At 25.3% G+C, this 17,573-nt stretch overlaps 3 protein-coding genes across 5 annotated transcripts; 1 reads left to right on the forward strand and 2 right to left on the reverse strand.

Annotated features, from left to right (window-relative positions):
• Positions 1-120: 120 nt before the first annotated feature.
• Positions 121-5,143, reverse strand: LOC113553254 (RNA polymerase II-associated protein 3). Its single transcript, XM_026956483.1, has 10 exons — positions 4,910-5,143; positions 4,422-4,565; positions 4,252-4,350; positions 4,055-4,183; positions 3,049-3,176; positions 2,789-2,993; positions 2,542-2,730; positions 2,033-2,305; positions 1,774-1,966; positions 121-287 (listed from the first exon to the last, which is right to left on the reverse strand). Exons 2-10 carry the CDS (start codon positions 4,539-4,541, stop codon positions 205-207), a joined length of 1,419 nt encoding a protein of 472 aa, XP_026812284.1. The 5' UTR covers positions 4,542-4,565; positions 4,910-5,143; the 3' UTR covers positions 121-204.
• A 286-nt stretch (positions 5,144-5,429) lies between these two features.
• On the forward strand, positions 5,430-12,465 carry LOC113554311 (RRP12-like protein). The gene is made up of 21 exons (XM_026958095.1): positions 5,430-5,703; positions 5,772-5,964; positions 6,088-6,214; positions 6,287-6,487; positions 6,545-6,661; positions 6,948-7,148; positions 7,222-7,460; positions 7,535-7,796; positions 7,858-8,028; positions 8,559-8,677; positions 8,746-8,878; positions 9,165-9,404; positions 9,469-9,698; positions 9,815-9,938; positions 10,002-10,293; positions 10,360-10,514; positions 10,822-11,084; positions 11,175-11,353; positions 11,410-11,538; positions 12,028-12,102; positions 12,180-12,465. Exons 1-21 carry the CDS (start codon positions 5,574-5,576, stop codon positions 12,386-12,388), a joined length of 3,789 nt encoding a protein of 1,262 aa, XP_026813896.1. The 5' UTR covers positions 5,430-5,573; the 3' UTR covers positions 12,389-12,465.
• On the reverse strand, positions 12,373-14,644 carry LOC113554312. Of its 3 annotated transcripts, none has more exons than XM_026958098.1 (3): positions 14,558-14,644; positions 13,906-14,271; positions 12,373-12,697 (listed from the first exon to the last, which is right to left on the reverse strand). In XM_026958098.1, exons 2-3 carry the CDS (start codon positions 14,230-14,232, stop codon positions 12,506-12,508), a joined length of 519 nt encoding a protein of 172 aa, XP_026813899.1. In that variant the 5' UTR covers positions 14,233-14,271; positions 14,558-14,644; the 3' UTR covers positions 12,373-12,505. The 3 variants fall into 3 exon arrangements, with proteins under 3 accessions (XP_026813899.1, XP_026813898.1, XP_026813897.1); XM_026958097.1 differs by lacking the exon at positions 14,558-14,644 and adding an exon at positions 14,400-14,527; XM_026958096.1 differs by lacking the exon at positions 14,558-14,644 and having other exon boundaries at positions 13,906-14,393.
• Positions 14,645-17,573: the final 2,929 nt, after the last annotated feature.

Here is a 17,573-nt window from a genome sequence, read left to right on the forward strand (position 1 = left end):
GGAAAACTCATATTTTTCATTTTAAAGGCACTAGTCTTGATTAAAATTATCATTAAATATATGTTGTATACAAATAATTATTTGTTTTACATTTAATAATTTGATGAATTAAAAAATATCAATTGCAATGACAATGTAATATATAGTGACATAGTGTAAGTATAATGTGAAAATGTATAAAATAAAGTTATTTTTCAATTAATATTATACTCCAAAAGATTCTTTGAGATTTTTAAAAGCATTTTCTGAAACAAATTTTGAAACGTAGTTCAGCAATTCTTTGATACCTGGAATCAAAACAATTAAATGATAATAAATTATTAGCAAATTGCCAAGAGTACTGGAATTAAATTAATAAATTTATATATATTGTTTTTAAGAAACTTATAATCTATTAAAATTGCCACATAAGTAAACGTGATCGGTGAAAAAAAAACTGACAAAAGGAATTTTTACGCTAAACCAGTTTTAAACGAAATCAAATTTTTTATTTTAATATAATTCTAAAAAAAATAACCATACAACCTTGAAATTGTTATCATTATTTTATATGTAGATATATAACTCAATATATTTTGACTCATCTTAAGCTATGGACAATTAAATTTTTTTTCATTAATGTCAAAAAATGTGAAATTGTTTGAAAAACTAATACAAGGTTCTTTATAAGTTTTACAAACATAATTTGAAAAAAAAAACAATTCTGTTTTAAAGCCAAATTATTTTTATGGCTTTTAGAAGTAACAATGTTTATGATAATGGACCCATATAATAACTATGTTGCAATTAAAAATCTAATAACTGCTTGAAATTCTCGTCATGTTTACACTATTAGAATTTTTTTTTTCTTTTATTAAAGATCATAAAATATTCTTAAAAACTTGAAACAAGTATAAGCAAATATATAGCATTCATATAAAAACTACAAAAAAATATAGTCACAATGAATATGCATTTGAATTCAATTTTTTACAAAGCTAAAAAAATTTACAAACCAAGTATTTTGAAGTAAAAATATTCTATAAAATATTTGATTTTAATAGCTAGATTTAATAAAATGTTCCTCGTTAGATCATAATGGAAATTAAAAAATACTATAATTTTTTATAAATATTTAGTTCAAATTTGAAAGAAATTATATATTATAACGATGTTAAATATTTTGTTATAATACAAAAACATTATTCATAGGGAATTTGAACTTTCATGTATGTTATGAATATTACTACACGCATTGAAATTTTCAAAATTCCTATGAACCTATTCATTAAGTCTTACGATATTTACGGTAAAATATTAATTTAAAAGTTAATGACAATATACATATTATATTATAATAGTTGCAAAATTTTCTGAACATTTTTTATCTTTTTTAGACCTACCAAATATTAATTGTAAAAAACAAAAAATGACTAATAGCTATATCAAGAAACATATTGCATATTACACTTAGTAATGGAGGCTGACAGCCTGCCTTTGCTCAAAATCGTTTTGTGTGTACAATGATAATATTATATCATTAAATTTAAATTTAACACACATACAGTGACTCAACACCTAATGTATAGTAGAATGGTATGCATTTGCCTAAATTTTGTAATGTGCTTCTCAATCTCCTATGCCTAATAACAATATTATGTCATAATAAATTTGAACATGACTGATTTGCTGAAATAGTACTTAAATTATTTAAAAAAATAATAGTAAAGGCATGACCAATATATTTTTAAAATAAATCATAGTAATTATTTTTTAATGCACAAATATACTCACATGATACTTCATTACTAGAACAAAACATAACTAACATTTGTAGTCTTGGTAATTCACTAATGCCTATCAAATAATCTGATATATTATATCCATTATTAATGAATTTTATCCGTAAAATTCTTAAAATATCCACAAATAGATCATTATCCATAGAATTACGCACAATTGATGGTAAACGCTTACCAGGAATTTGCTAAAAAAATGTAATTAGGTTATTTTAATAATTTAAGATATTATATATTCAAAATTTAAATCATACTTTTAAATATTGAAACAATAGTTCCGGATCATTTTTTAAGAATGCCCAATCTTGTTTAAGTTGGACATATGTCTGTGGAACAGGAGGTATAGCTACATGTTTTTTTTCAGTTTGAACAGTGTCTTTTTTCGTAGGAATAACTTCTTTGTTTATAGATTGATCTTTATATTTTTTTTCACACACTTCTTTCAATGTAGTTTGAAGTAAATGTATGTTGTTTAATTCATCTTGGTCTACTTGAACATCTTTGATATTAAGCGTACAGAAAGGTTTCTATGAAAAGAAATTAATCATATTATAATTTATTTATCATGAACATTGTTACTTAGTATTAAGATAGTTAAAATTAATTTTAAATAATTTTTTATTATAAAAAAAGTTCAAAGGGGGTTTAATAATGATACTAAAACATTGACAAATTATTAGTATTCTATGGTTCGAGAAAATTTTAGAAATAATTTTTTAAATAAAATAAAAATAAAAAATTTAAAATACAAATGTTTTCTTACTTTTGATCTTAAATGTGGTGGTTTTTGTCTAGAAGTTATTTGTTTACAACCAACTCTTTGAGGCCAATCTGGAGTAACAATTTGTATCGGTTCATCATTTTTACATAACATTTTTGAATTCATACTTTGTAAATTATTAATTGTATTTGTTTTTTGACATTTAATATCAGAGACTTTCTGCATTTCAGTCTATTACAAAATAATTTATTTAATTAGTAAGAGCATAAAAATGAAATTTTCTACCAACCTGTTTAATTTTATTGTTTACAACTTCTAAATCACTTTTAGCTTGTTTGTTATTTGGTTCTAATTTCAAAACATTTAGTAAATCTTTTTTTGCTTCATTGTACATTCCAAGAGCTAAATAAGCTGAGCTTCTTCTTTGATATGTTTTAACATATGTGCTATCTAGTTCTAGAGAAGATGTACAATCAATTATTGCTAGTTTAAATCTGTAAAAAAAACACCCTAAAATGTCTCGAATAATGTATTTTTAGAAAGTCTTACTCTTTTGTCTTTAGATAGCATAATGCTCTATTAGCATAAAATATTGGATCTTTATCATAATATTCTATTGCCCTTGTGTACCTTAATATAGCCTCGGCCCATTTTTGCTTTTGAACTAATGCATTACCCTAAATAAAATATTGATTAAATGGTATTTATAAAATATATTGGTTAGGTTTTATCTATTTTGAGCTGATGAGTGATGATAAAAGTATAATAGTTTTATTTTATTCTGAACAAACATACTACAATATAATGTTTCAAAAATTAAATTAAAACTTAAATAATAGAGTTAAAAAATTAAGAAAAATAATAAAATTATATCAGTGTTATTTTAACTGAAAATATTTCTAAGTGTTTTTTAGATAAAAAATGTTTCTAAATCCAAATGACCAAATCCTAATATAGACTGACATAAACGTGGTCGCTCTAACTCTTATAAATTATATTTGAAAAATTCCTATCTCAGGCTCTCTTATATAGGTCCTTTCCCCACTACTCTTGGTCGTATTCTTTCTGGTCAAACAATGCGTACCATCATATTTTCATGGTCCACGTGTTCAAAGGTTTATGCATACCTGTGATAATCCTACTATATTATGGTGTCCGGATGACACTCTACCTATGCTCGAGCTTGTCAACTACAAATGTTATGTCACTTTCCTAGATATGCTATTCTATTGTTGTAAATTTGTCTTTGATTATATAGGATTCATAACTGTTATAATATTAACATTATATAATATATAGATGAGGTTAGATCATTTCCCAATTTACCAAGTGTGGTTCTTTCTTTTATTATTATTTAATATTTTAGGCCATACACGATTCTGACTCAGGTTTGATTAATACCTTGGTCTAATAAAGTATTTGAATGTTGAAGTCTATATCGTGATATATATTGTATTATACATATTATAGGATATCAGAACGAACACATAGCAATTTATACATTTCAAATAAGATAAAATAGCAGTGAAATATTATAGATATTTTTATTAATTACCAAATTTTTTTCATATAAACCATCAGACTGTTTTGATTGTATCTTATTATCTATGAAATTGATACTTGGATCATAATTATCATTTTTCTTGAGTTCACCTTGAGTATCTAGTTCTTTGCAAGCATTATCCTTAGAAAATAAATGTGAATATAACATTTGAGATTTAATGTAATATGGTTATAAATTAAAATACATACAACATCAAATTTGTCCCAAGCAGAGTAATCCCATGATGAAATTTTGCTTAAATTAGTTTTTGTTGGATTAATTTTAGGTTTTTTCTTTTCATTGGGATTCTGAAAATTAAATTTCCAGATATATATAAAAATATTTTTAGAGCATTCTGATTTTACTAAATAAATTGTACCGGTAGTGAATGTTCTTTTCGCTTCATTTGTTCTTGCCAAATGTTCATATCACGTAAGTAATTTGATAACTCTTCTTCATTCTCTTGTAACTGTTTCTTTAGTAAATATGGATTATTCATACCAGTGTTAAATTGATCACAGATCTCAGGAATTTACATGCAAGTGAAATATTAATATCAATAAAACAAAAACAGAAGACAAACACAAGAAACAGACAGTGTCTTAATTAAAAATTAAACAGTCATCATTGAATAAGTGAGACTTATGCTTAAGTTGTAATATTAATGAACACAGACTACTGAGTACCAGGTACTATCTATAAAATACACAGATACTATTTGCATTATGTACAAATACCTATTAGAAAATGGAAATTAATAATATGCCCCAGACAATAGTATTATAAATATACAAACATGAACGTGATCATAGCATTATGAACTCATTAGTTATACAAAGACTATGCAGAAATAGAATGGATATTCACCACGGTTGTTCTGATGATTGTATAATTTAAAATATGCCACAATGTATACGGCAGACAGTAGACACCATATATAGTATATACTCGTCTATGGTAGACAGCAGACACTAAAGACCTGTCAATCAAAGACGGACAAACGGCAGCAATACAGCAGTCAAACCACGAACAGTACGGACGGCAGACATTGAATGTCGAGCGATCGTCATCATCACGACAACGAAGGATAGCAACACTATCAGCTATAACCACGATTTAAGATATGCAGGTTAGATAACGCCCTACTCAATTGTGCGGTCCGAAAGTGTTACGGTTTATTAGTACATATTTTTACCACATGCGTACAGCGCTAGTAGTACTTGGGGCTCATCATATGAAAACCAAACCTATAACCACGGAACAATAACATATCTTAAACCGTGGTACTCAGATTGCTTACAATCTATGGTTAGATAGTGCACTTTATAACGTCCTTGTCATTTTATCCACGTGCTTACATATTACAAATTTGATATGGTGATTGGGATTTGAGAATTATACAATTTTCATGTAATCATAAATAATTTATATTTGTTAAACGCTAAAAGTGTATATCTAACGATTAACCATCATTCTAATTTTTTTAATTTTATTACTCTGTTCTGATTGAATTCTGTTGGATATAGTAATCATGGCGAAGTTTCGAAAAAAATTGAAGTCCAAAGGCAAACGATGGGTAAAAGGACAAAGCTCCGTCACCAATCCAGATTCAAAAAAATATCGTTCCCAAGCACAAATGAACTTTTGCAAGCCAATATTTGGTAAGTACTACATATTTTAGATAAACCTTTTCTTAACAACAATTCTAAAACATTTTAATTTACTCTAGGAACTGTTCTAAACGATGGAAAAAGTTTGTTAACTCAAAACAAATTAAAAGAACATGATAATATTATGAATAGTTATGGTTCTAACAACTCTAAACCAGATGATGTTATGTCTCATACTTCAGCAACAACTTACAAAACATTTGAGACGTTTGCTTCTGATTGGAGTTCATGCACCAATCCATCTTTTAATAGGTAAATAAATATCACATCTAATTGTTTTTATATTTGAAGGTTTCATTTAATAACTTGAAATGAAGTAACAATTTTATAATAGTAAACAAATTATAAACTTCTAACTTAAACTAATGATTATAGGTTGCTAAAAAATTTTAGTTCAAACTCTTATTTACATAAAGAAATGTTAGCCATACTTGCAGCATTGACAGAAGTAATTAAAGCTAATGGAGGTAAAGAAACATCTACAGAGTATTTTGCAGCTATTGTAAGTAGACATTTTGTTATTGTATCCTGATCATATTAAATGTACTAATATTTTTGAAAATTTTATTTTTAGATAACAACTTTACAAACGACCTTAAGTAATGGGCAGGATGATTGTGAAGATAGTGTTACAGCTATGGTCTCGTTATTAAGTATGGGTATGAAATGTGTTCCTAAAGAAGTTCTTTGTACTAAATTTGGACCAACCACTCAAACTTTGTTAACAACACTAGCAAAGTTTGCTGAATCAGATAATAATAATTTATTAAAATCGGTTAGTTTTGATCTCATTCTTTTTTAAAGTTTTGACTTATCTCAATATTTTTTATAGGTATTTAGTTGTTTATCTTTACTACTTCGTATTCAAGAAAAAATTGTTTGGTCACATAGTTCTACAATACAAGTATATGATGCAATTTTAAATTTTATTATCCATTCAAAACCTAAGGCAAGTTAAATTATTTTAAGTTGTTTATTAAAACTTAGTTGTGAAACTGCAATTTCATGAGTTAAAGAAACCTTTTTGAACAAAGTAATTGAAATAAATATTGAGATTGAATTTTAAAGGCAATCTTTTTCAAACTTATGTTTCATGAACTGAATCAAAATACAGTGAATAATAATCCATGAATGAAGCAATTTCTAAACTAATGTATAATATTCAAAAATTGAAAAGCATAATCATTAATTAATTTTTTTTATAATTTAACAAATATATATTATTTTATTTTTAGATTCGTAAAGCTGCTCAACATGCAGTGTGTGCTATATTAAAATGTAATAAAGATTCAATGCATCCTATGTCTGGTTATACTGCTACATATTGTACTAAAGTGTTGACATCAAGTACAGTAGCAAGTAACACTACAACTATTCTTCATGTTCTAACTATATTAAAGGAATTAATGCCCATTTTTCCTAAAAAAGAACTCAAGGTATATTTAATTTAATAGTTTAGTTTGAAATAAACTATGTATCATTACCAAAAACTAATTTTTATTTCATTAGCCTCTTTGCGAAGAAGTCTTAAAGTTGATGACTTTAAACCATCCATTATTGCTTTCGTGTGGCTTTCAAGTATTCCATGGTTTATTTGTTTCTTATCCGTCATCAGAGCTTGTACTTTCTTCTACACTAAATGCTAAGTTATTAATGGCTCTTTTTGATTATCGTCCTACGCCAATGGATACACAACCTACTTTAGCTTGGTTAGCTGTCCAACAAGAAGGTTACATTTGTTTATCAAAGTAAAAATAACTATTTTTTAATATTTTAAATGTAATATGTATTTATGTTTATGCACACTTTTTTTTTTTTGTAGGAGTGACTTATCGTTATGCATATCCCACCTTAAAAGAATATTTAAAGTATGTATTGAACTTTGGATTAATGGAAATTCAGAATCTTTAAAAGCATCTGGCTGTACATTACGTATTCTTATTGAAGAGTGTATTGGAAAAGCTACTGATTCAACTTATCATCATAGTATTTCTGTCTTATTCAATTTAGTAACTCAGTGTTTATCATATCAGTATAAAAATGCTTGTCCACAAGTCTTACATACTCTATCTACATTTTTCAAAGTATAAATTATTATTATAAAATTGTGTTTATAAACTTTAAAATATAATTATGATATTACAGTTTTATGGAAAATGTGCTCCTAGTATATTCTTAGAATGTATAAAATCATTGGGACAGCTTAGAGATTCCAATGACATAACATTTGTTAATGAATTAGAAATGACAATTGGAGCTGGTATCAGGTATATTGGGCCTGAACACATCATATCAGATAAAGTTATTCCATTAAAGGTATATAATTTTTACAGTAAAACACTTGTAGTAAAAAACAACAATATTTTATTCTCATATTACTTTTTCAGGTGTTGTGTTAAGTAAATGTACAAGTTTTATTATTTTAAATTTACAACTTAATCATGATGATTTTTGAAATTACATTTAATCAAATAGCTTTTCTAAACTTCCATCTATAACTAATTTATATTCTTAAGATTCATAATTTAAAACTTCTCTAGTTTATCTTCCATAAAAAAATGTTTACCATCTTAGTAAACAAAAACAATCATGTATTAAATAATTGTTAGCTAGTTTCTTATCTTATTTAAAAAATAACTATTATTATTAAACTGATTTATATTTATTTTTTATATCTAAAGAAAATGTTGGTAAATGTATAGTAAAATCCAACAATTTTAAAAAACATTATTATGTCATATTGATGTTTATTATTTGCATTTAAAAAAGATCTTTATTTATTAATTAAATATTTTTCAACCAGATTTAATAGTCATTAAAAAAAAAATTAATCTATATTTTATTAGGTGGATGATGTTGGAGAATTTAAGCGCAGTTGGTTATTACCTGTTTTAAAAGATAGTATTTCAAATTCTACACTTAAATGCTATATAGACCACTTTTTACCTTTGGCATTAAAATGTCGGTAAGTATTCATTCAAATCTAATATATTTAAAAATAATATTTCTTACCTATTTTTCTATTTATTTTAGAGAAATGTATGAAAATGCTTTAAAAGCTAATGATAAAATAACTGCCATTAGTTATGATCTTCTAGAATCACAAATTTGGTCGTTATTGGCAAGTTTTTGTACAAATCCTTCTGATATATCCACATCTTTTCGGGTAAGATAAACCTAATGCATATATTTTATTTAAATTGTTATAAGTACACATGTGTTAAGTATGCTAGATTTTTTTAATATTTAAGTTTATATATGTAAGATAATTTAAATTTAAGTTTAAAAATTACATTAAAAAAGAGTTACTGTTATTTTCTTTGGAAGTGCCTTACAATTTAACAAACATTTAATTATTTAATTAACAATTAATTAGGGTACTAGGTTTAATTAATCGTCTTCATTTATTTATTTGTTAATATAAATCTTGATATATCAAACTAATGTTTTAGATTATTGCAAGAACAATGGGTACTATGTTAAGTACTCGTAAAGAGTTACGAGATACAATTCTTGTGTCATTAAGAAAACTTATAGATTCTGTTTCTAAGAATGATGAAGTATCTGACGACAAAAAGCAGTTGTCTTATTTTGCAAAAAACTTTTTACCCATTTGTTTGAATTTATATACTAACCCTGCCCACGGTACAGATGAACAAGCTACTAGATTTTCTGCGTTGGAAACAATCAAAGTAAATTAAATATATTTTTTTCATTTATATTAAATAACTTATATGTTTCAATTTACTATTATAGATGTACCTAACGTTGTCAGATAATGAAATAAAAGAACAATTATTTGAAAAATGTTGTGGTATGTTGGATAATTCTAAAGATGCAGAACATACAGTGATAGAAAGCATTCTTGATATTATTGGAGTTTTAGTTCCTTACCAATCTGTCAAAACACTAAAATCATTTTTTGATTCTCGAATTTCTAAAGCTAAACAGTTGAAAAATTTCAAAGAAGAAAAAAAATATTTTAGGTACTATACATAATATAAAATATATATATATGATATACATAAATATATTATATATTTACTATTAAATAATAACATTTAAAATGATTTAAAAAAAAAAAAAACAATTTTTTCAATAGAATTCTGGAAGAAATAAGCAGTTCTAAGTCTCCAACATGTAATAAGTTTGTGAAAAAGAACTTTGATAATATACAAAACTTCATAATATCAACAGCTCAAAACGTTGCTGCTACGAGTCGTGGAGTAAATACATACATTTTCAATGCTTAACATTTGTTAATATTTTATAAATACATTTTTTTTTAGCCTCGATTACGATGTTTAGCACATCTCTTAGATCATACTGACGAAGATAATGTGATTCAAAATATAATAGCTCATCTCCCTGAAGCTGTACTTTGCTGTAAAGGTTCCACTGTTAATAAACGATGTCGTGAATGTGCTTTTTCATTGATTAATAAAATGGCTTTATTAGCAATTAAAGTTGAAAATGGATTAGAAAACTTTTTAAATGCTTTATCAGCAGGATTGGCTGGTTCAATTCCAATGATCAGTTGTACTATTTTAGCACTAGCATCAGTTCTCCACAACCGTAAAAGTATATATTAAATTTCAAATTAAATAAAAAATAGAATATGTATTGACTTTATTATATTTATTTTAGATGAAATTAATTCAAATCAATTTGAAACAATTTTAAGTAATATTTGTTTACTTATTACAACTGGAACAAGAGAAGTAGTTAGCTCTGCTTTAAGTTTTATCAAAGTGATTATTACTTCATTCTCCAATGATTTGATGCCTTACCTTTCAACAATTGTAAGTTATGTTATTATTAAGTTTTAATGATGGGCTCAATAAATTTTTGTGTATATATGAATATTAAATAAAAATAATAATTATAAATAGATCTATTAATAACTGATTATATATCCAATAAAAATTATTTTTAAAGGTATATTTAAATTAATCATATTATTACAAGGTTACTGTAGTATTTTCCAACAATTACACTAAAATGAGTAACAAGTCATGTCTAGATATAGACTATATATTAATATTTATATTTAAAGAAATGTTAATTATAATTTTATCAAATAAAATTTAAATGTTATTTATTTTTTAGTTGAGTTCTCTTTCAAAAATGACAGATGATTGCAAACGAAAATTTCGTCAAGAAACTAAAAATATGTACCAAAGACTGGTACGTAAATTTGGTACAGACCTTATCATAAAATTAGTGCCGAATACTGATGTTCAAACACATGTCCGTTTACGTGCTATTAATAAAGAATCTGAACGATTAAAGAGAAATAAAGAAAAAAGAAATAAAGACCAAATAAATGATAAAGCAGATGTTGATTTTAGTCTTAAAACTAAACCCAAAACGTATGTAAAAAATATTTTATTTTGCATTTTTTTATTCATGAATTTTATATTAATATCATTAACAATAAACTATTGTTATTGCCTTGTTAGATTTGAAGAGATTTTAGCTGAATGTGAAGAAGATGAAGAATTAGAAACTAATTTAAACCAAAAACCAAAAGTTAAACTAGAAAGAGGCAGAAAGAAAAAATCTGCTGAAAATTATTTGCATGAAAGTGAAGATGATATATTAGATTTTACTGAAGCAAATTCAAATAGAAAAATTTTAAGTAAGTTCAAACTTATAATTTATTTTTCTTTATTAATTAATTTTTCTTGTGTTAAGTGTCAAAACCTAAAAATGAACATAATATAAATATTCAAAAGTCATCTAATGTTGATGATAACATAAAAACTGCACCTGATGGACGTCTTATAATCACTGATGAACCTCAAGAACCTTCAACAAAGTCTGGTAAGATTATATTATATACTATATACATCTATTTTTAATATTGGTTACAATAATAAATTATCAATATTAGCATATTTAATTGTATCGTGATAAATCGACAATTAATTATTTTATTTTTTAATATCAAGGAAATAGGTAATTGAGTTCTGGGTTAATCCAGATTTTGAAATAAGATGGAACTAATTATGATTTATACAAATGTTACAAAATTTAGTTTAAATAAACCAAATTAATGTAAATATTTGTAAAAAAAAAAAAATGATCTTGAAAAAAGCATAGATGAGAAATGAAAAAAAAACGCATTTTATACTACTATGTAATGAATTATTAAACACAATAATTTTCACTTGTTTAGTATTACATAGCATTTATAGAAAAAAAAATGAAAATCACCAAAATCTTATCTGTATTTATAATTATTAATAATGCATTTAGGTATTACAAGTGCAAATTATGCATATATGTATACAATTTTTTTTTCTTAAATAGGTATCGAGGAAGATGATGTTGACAACAACTACAGTGATGATGATATGCCATCGAAAAAACGATTAAAATATATGCGTATGTACATATAGTTTAATATTTTTCTTATAAATACTAATAACTAATAAGTAATAACATAACAATATATATTTCAGCTGGCGGAAAAGGTATTCATCGACCATTAGATAATAAACATTTAGGAAATGGAAAGATGAACAAACAAATAAAGAAGAATAAAACACAAAATCAACCGCAAAGATCTAATAAAAACAAAGGAAAGAAATCTAATGGAAATGTTCGTCCATTTTCTTATACTGATTTCAAAAGCTATGGAGCTTCAAATAAGAAAAGGAAAAGAAATTAAAATATTCATTAATACTTCAAAATAATATTGTTTTATTGTTAATGATTGAGTAATTAAAATTAAATAAGTAAATAACACTTAGATTGTATGTTTGTACCCATAGTATTTATATTATTTTTAGTAAAATTCTTGACTATTTGAATCAAATTGAATTAAATCAGGACAAATACCTAAATTTTTAATTAAATCTTCTATTGTTTGTAAATTGGAATTTTCATTTTCATTTAATTTATTGAATAGTGATGTTAACGCCTCTTGACAAACATTTAACCATTTTTTTGATAACTTTTTTATTTGTTCTAAATTATGCTGAAAAAGAAATATATTATAAATAGTTAATATAATTCAAATCATAACAAAAAATACTATCTATGTTAAAATTAAAAAAAAAAATGAGTGACTTAACAGTTTGGATTACATTGAACATTGAACCAAATTTTAGATAAACACAAAGACAGTAAAGCTGATATTAAACATAATTTTTCAAAGTTTAAATATTAAATACTGACTAGCTAAATAGATAGGATAATCAACAGTTATATAAACAGGGGCGGCTTGTTATAAGAATACTAGGAGAGACTGCACCAGCCCTGAAAATGAAGAAAAAAAATGTTTTAAGTTAAAATTTAGGTTAAGTCATAATTCATAACAGAAGATTGATCATTCAAATAAAAAATAATTGTATCTGTATCATATAATGTAAAAGTTAATGAAAAATTTAACTAAAGAAAAACCTAAAAATATTACATTGGTCTTAGTAAATTTAGTTGGTGGGTCGATTATTTTGAAATTTGCTCCTTGAGTTTTGAAAACTCAAGCCACCACTGTATATATTTTAAAAATAAGAATAAAATATTAAAGAAGACCACTATATTCTATACAAGTCAAATTTACCCACTCTACCAACAAAAACTGGTTGCATTCAAACATCTCCCATTAATATTACTGATTACGAGCACTGATGTTGAACGTTTCAGTACCACAAGGTGTATATGTAGTAAGCTGTATTATTATATTATTTTCACAATACCAAGCTCAGTTGTAGGCATGTGCAAAAGCAGATAAACTTAATTTGAGTAGAGTATAGTTTAAGTTTACTAAATATACATTTTTAATTGGGATCTATCTATAAATGTTTATTTGTTAAAGGTAACTTTTAAATTAAAATGGATTTATTAAATTTAATTAAAAACAAATTTATAATTATTTAAAACATTTTTTAAATATAAAAATAAATAAAATGACGCATAAATATAAAGAAATAGTATAGAAAAGACAAAAATTATATTTTAATATTTTTGTTAAAAATGGCTCGACATTTGTAATAAAGATGTATGAATATTGGTAATAGTTATTAAGTTAAGCTAAAATGGTAATTCAATTTTATGACATAAAAAATAAAAGTATCTACCTATTTTATTATTATGTTATAAAAGATTAGAGAATATTCTAATAACATTTATTTTTATTCTTTTATAGCTTTAATTTTTAATGATCAATTCAAATAATTATCCAACCTGTTCACTATTTTTTAGTTCAGACTTGAGTTCTTCTATAACACGACGTTTCTCTGATACATTTGATATTGTCTCATCTTCATACTCCAATTTTGAAGTTGATTTGTCTTTAGCTTTAATACTTAATGTGTTTGCATTTTCAGCAAATTCGGTAGATTTTGATGTTTCGTCAATAAATTTTATTTTCTTCGAAATAGTTTTGGGGGTTAGTATACCTATAGATCTCCTCTTGAGTCCTACTCTACGACAAGGTGTATACATTTTGTTAGTCGTACTTGTTGGCTTACATAAAGTCGGTGATGGAGTAGGATTTTCATTATCAGACATTTTATTCTATTGATAGCTTGTTGTTTTTCAATCCTAGTTCTAAATAAAAATTAAATAATTCACTATTGTGTGCAAGTACATAATTTAGATATTAATATTTAAATAAATAAACGAATCAACTATAAATGAGAATAAGTTATTCTTCTAATGAAATTATGTGTACTAACTATTCACATTTATAAATAATTATTGTAAATAAATACTAAATATTTATTTGTATGATGTGTATTAATATGAAATTGATTGCGATTTATGAAACATAAGCCATGAAAAACTAATTAATAGTACTAAATACTTGATACTATTGTAATTTTAAAGAATTTACTGTTTGAAGTTTGTTGTATGCCGTAGGGTATGAACTATTATAAATTATGATTGTAGAAGAACTGTATAGTAGTAAATTGTAGTACCATTTTGTTTTGTAATCAAATATTCATAAATAACAGATTTCCCAATTTTGATAACCATTGATAACAAGTAATAACAAACTTGATAAGAACAAAAAATAAAAGCACGGACATGTAGTAGTTCGCGAATAACTTAATCGATACAAAGTGGCATATTTAAAACTTAATATTTTTTTGGAGGGGGGGGTTTAAAAATGTATTACATATAATTACATATTATATTATAGGGTCAAAATGAGTGTTCATTTAAAAAAATCAGATTTTAACTTATTTGGATTTGGTATTAAATTATTTACCTGAATTATAAATATTCAAAATATTTAAAAAATAAGTTTTATGTTTTCATCTTATTTTAATAAAGATGTTAAAAATGTTTAGTCTGATAAATATGATACACGTCATATTGAATTGGAAAGTAATAAATGTTAGTTATAACATAATAACTAACATTTATTATTTATTACCTACTTATTACACTTTTTTTAAATTTTGATCAACTAGTTTTCAGTTTTGGTCATCAATATAGAATATAGACAATAAATTAATAACAGTTTTGTATAACATAGACACAAATTATGTTTACCATTTTTATTTTTTAATTGTTATTATTTAATTTAATAAGTATAATGCATATTTATTTGAACTGGTAGTTCGACTTTTTCCAAATAATTCATTCAACGGTTTTATATTTCAGAAATATATTCTACTTGAAACTTAAAAAAAAATTTCAAATTCTCAATAATTTTTTTGATATTTTTTTAAAAATGAAACAAAATCACGAACATTTTAGTTAAACACTAAACTACGAGTATGCAGTGTTAATCCAATAACTAGATTTTCATTAAATTAATTTTAGTTATTTAGTTATAACTAGGTACACAAATATTGGCGCAAAAATAAACAATATTTATTTGCATTTACATTATATTATATTATTATGCATTTAAACATATAATTAGATAAATATTAAAATAATTCTATTTAATGGTAAATGGTTTATCGTTTATAGTTTTTCAAATTCAAATACTTTGTAAACTTAACTATTTTCTGACATAAGTCTTTTAGTATACTAAATAATTATAATAGATTACTAGTTGTAATGGACAGTTTCTTCACAAATTAATTAAATTATCAAAACACTATAATATCTATAATATTTATGTATACATTCTTATTGTATTATTTGTATTAAATTGTGTAGGTAGGTACATATCATATTTTTTCTAGTTAATAAAAACTTAACATAATTGTATTGACTGTTTCATTAAATATGTAAGCAAATACTGGGGCACTAACTTATTCAATTTTATTTCTGTTTCAATCTTGATGACAGTACAAATTTAAAAGAGCAAATCCAAGGGCCAAGATAAGACGATGCGTGTACATTGTTTTTTTTTTTTTTGTTATTTTACATACAAATTTACATTTATCAAAGTTAATGTGAGAAAATGACAATAGTCGATAAACAAATACAAAAATTAATTCAATATTGTAGATTTGTAACACTACGTAGGTACTTACTGCTATCAGACGTGTATACAGGGAGGTTTTGGGGTTCAACCCCCCCCCCCGAAAATTTCGAGTAGGTAACGAGGAAAAAATTGTTTTATTATGCCTGGCACAATTTGTATAGCTAAATTTTGTAAACCCCCCGAAATTTTTTTTTTTTGTATACCTACGTGCCTGACTGCTATAGCGTATGTTATGTTTATACAACCACTTACAACTAACAAACGAAGTGCTCGCAATTGCAAAGTTAACGATTTCCACCACGAGAGTACGAGACTAACTGAAAACTTAATATCAATTTCATGTAGATTTAACATAATATATTTACTGTTATAAAATGTTGGCCCTATCTTGTCAGTTAATCCCAAATTTTGGAAAAAGTATTGAGAGTTTCAATAAATGAACTAGGTAATACTATAGTTTTTTTTCCGTAGGTAATAGGTATTCTTTTTTAAAATTTGACATTGCTTTCACAGATTATATAGTATCTACTATTTATAGTAAAGTAACTAGTAAGTGGGGACCATCTGACCATCACCAAAATATCAAATGCGCTGCAGGACAATCGCTACCGCCATGTCTGGATAATAGTCCAACCATCATATTATAGACTATAAGACTATCTGCACTTTGCTGAAGAACGATAACGAACCTCGAATATTGGTCTCCGCTCGAGTCATCTTCGAGTTGTTTTTATTGTTACCTACTTGTGTTCACTTATTTGCTCATCGACTTCACGACACTACCTTGCGATCGCATAAAAAGATCGAACAATAAATAATAATGCACCGTTTGACAAAAGTTTTTTAAAGACTTGTCTTATTGTCCGCGTTCGCAATCATTTTTTTTGTTCCTTGTTTGTCATTTTTTGACGCAAGAATAATATGGTGAACATCGAAGAAGAAATCAGTATTACAGATAATTTTTTAGGCCATGATTATTTCCGGTAAGTTGTTTACGAAGATAACCTGAATAAACTTACGGATGAAGATGAGGATTCAGCAGAAAAAGTTCCAGAAGAAAACGTTGACCATCTAGTACTAAAACACACAGAGCAATTCTAGGCGTTCATCGTGGATCAAGGGTTTATGTAGAAAATTTATTTATACTTATAAATTATAATACTTATAGGTGCTGCTATGAAAAAAAAATGAGAATTAGGTATATATATAGGTACATAATATATAAATTAATTCTTACAAAAAAATTATGTGTAATATTATTTAATTATTATAAATGATTGGTAGGTACCTATCATTAAAAATGAGGCGAAAGAGTTTAGTGTCCTATAAAAAAGATATTTCTCTTCAAAACATAGAATTTTATAGGGTCTAGGATATCTCGCCGCTACACGACTCGCCGTCGCCAATCGTTTCGCCGATGGAAATTTAAAATCTCATCTATTATGTGGTTTTATCCTTCAAA

Source organism: Rhopalosiphum maidis, chromosome 2 (assembly GCF_003676215.2).
Source record: "Rhopalosiphum maidis isolate BTI-1 chromosome 2, ASM367621v3, whole genome shotgun sequence".
NCBI classification, from domain to species: Eukaryota; Metazoa; Arthropoda; class Insecta; order Hemiptera; family Aphididae; genus Rhopalosiphum; species Rhopalosiphum maidis.

Bases quoted from the DNA above. Each gene is read 5' to 3' on its own strand.
- LOC113553254 (XM_026956483.1), bottom strand. From the start codon at position 4,541: ATGAATAATCCATATTTACTAAAGAAACAGTTACAAGAGAATGAAGAA. The intron at 4,351-4,421 runs GTACAATTTATT...TTTAATTTTCAG, and splicing joins GAAAAGAACATTCACTACCG to AATCCCAATGAAAAGAAAAA. The intron at 2,731-2,788 runs GTTGGTAGAAAA...ATTTTGTAATAG, and splicing joins TAAACAATAAAATTAAACAG to ACTGAAATGCAGAAAGTCTC.
- LOC113554311 (XM_026958095.1), top strand. From the start codon at position 5,574: ATGGCGAAGTTTCGAAAAAAATTGAAGTCCAAAGGCAAACGATGGGTA. The intron at 5,704-5,771 runs GTAAGTACTACA...AATTTACTCTAG, and splicing joins CTTTTGCAAGCCAATATTTG to GAACTGTTCTAAACGATGGA. The intron at 6,488-6,544 runs GTTAGTTTTGAT...TATTTTTTATAG, and splicing joins ATAATAATTTATTAAAATCG to GTATTTAGTTGTTTATCTTT.
- LOC113554312 (XM_026958098.1), bottom strand. From the start codon at position 14,232: ATGTCTGATAATGAAAATCCTACTCCATCACCGACTTTATGTAAGCCA. The intron at 12,698-13,905 runs GTTGGATAATTA...TTTCTTTTTCAG, and splicing joins AACTAAAAAATAGTGAACAG to CATAATTTAGAACAAATAAA.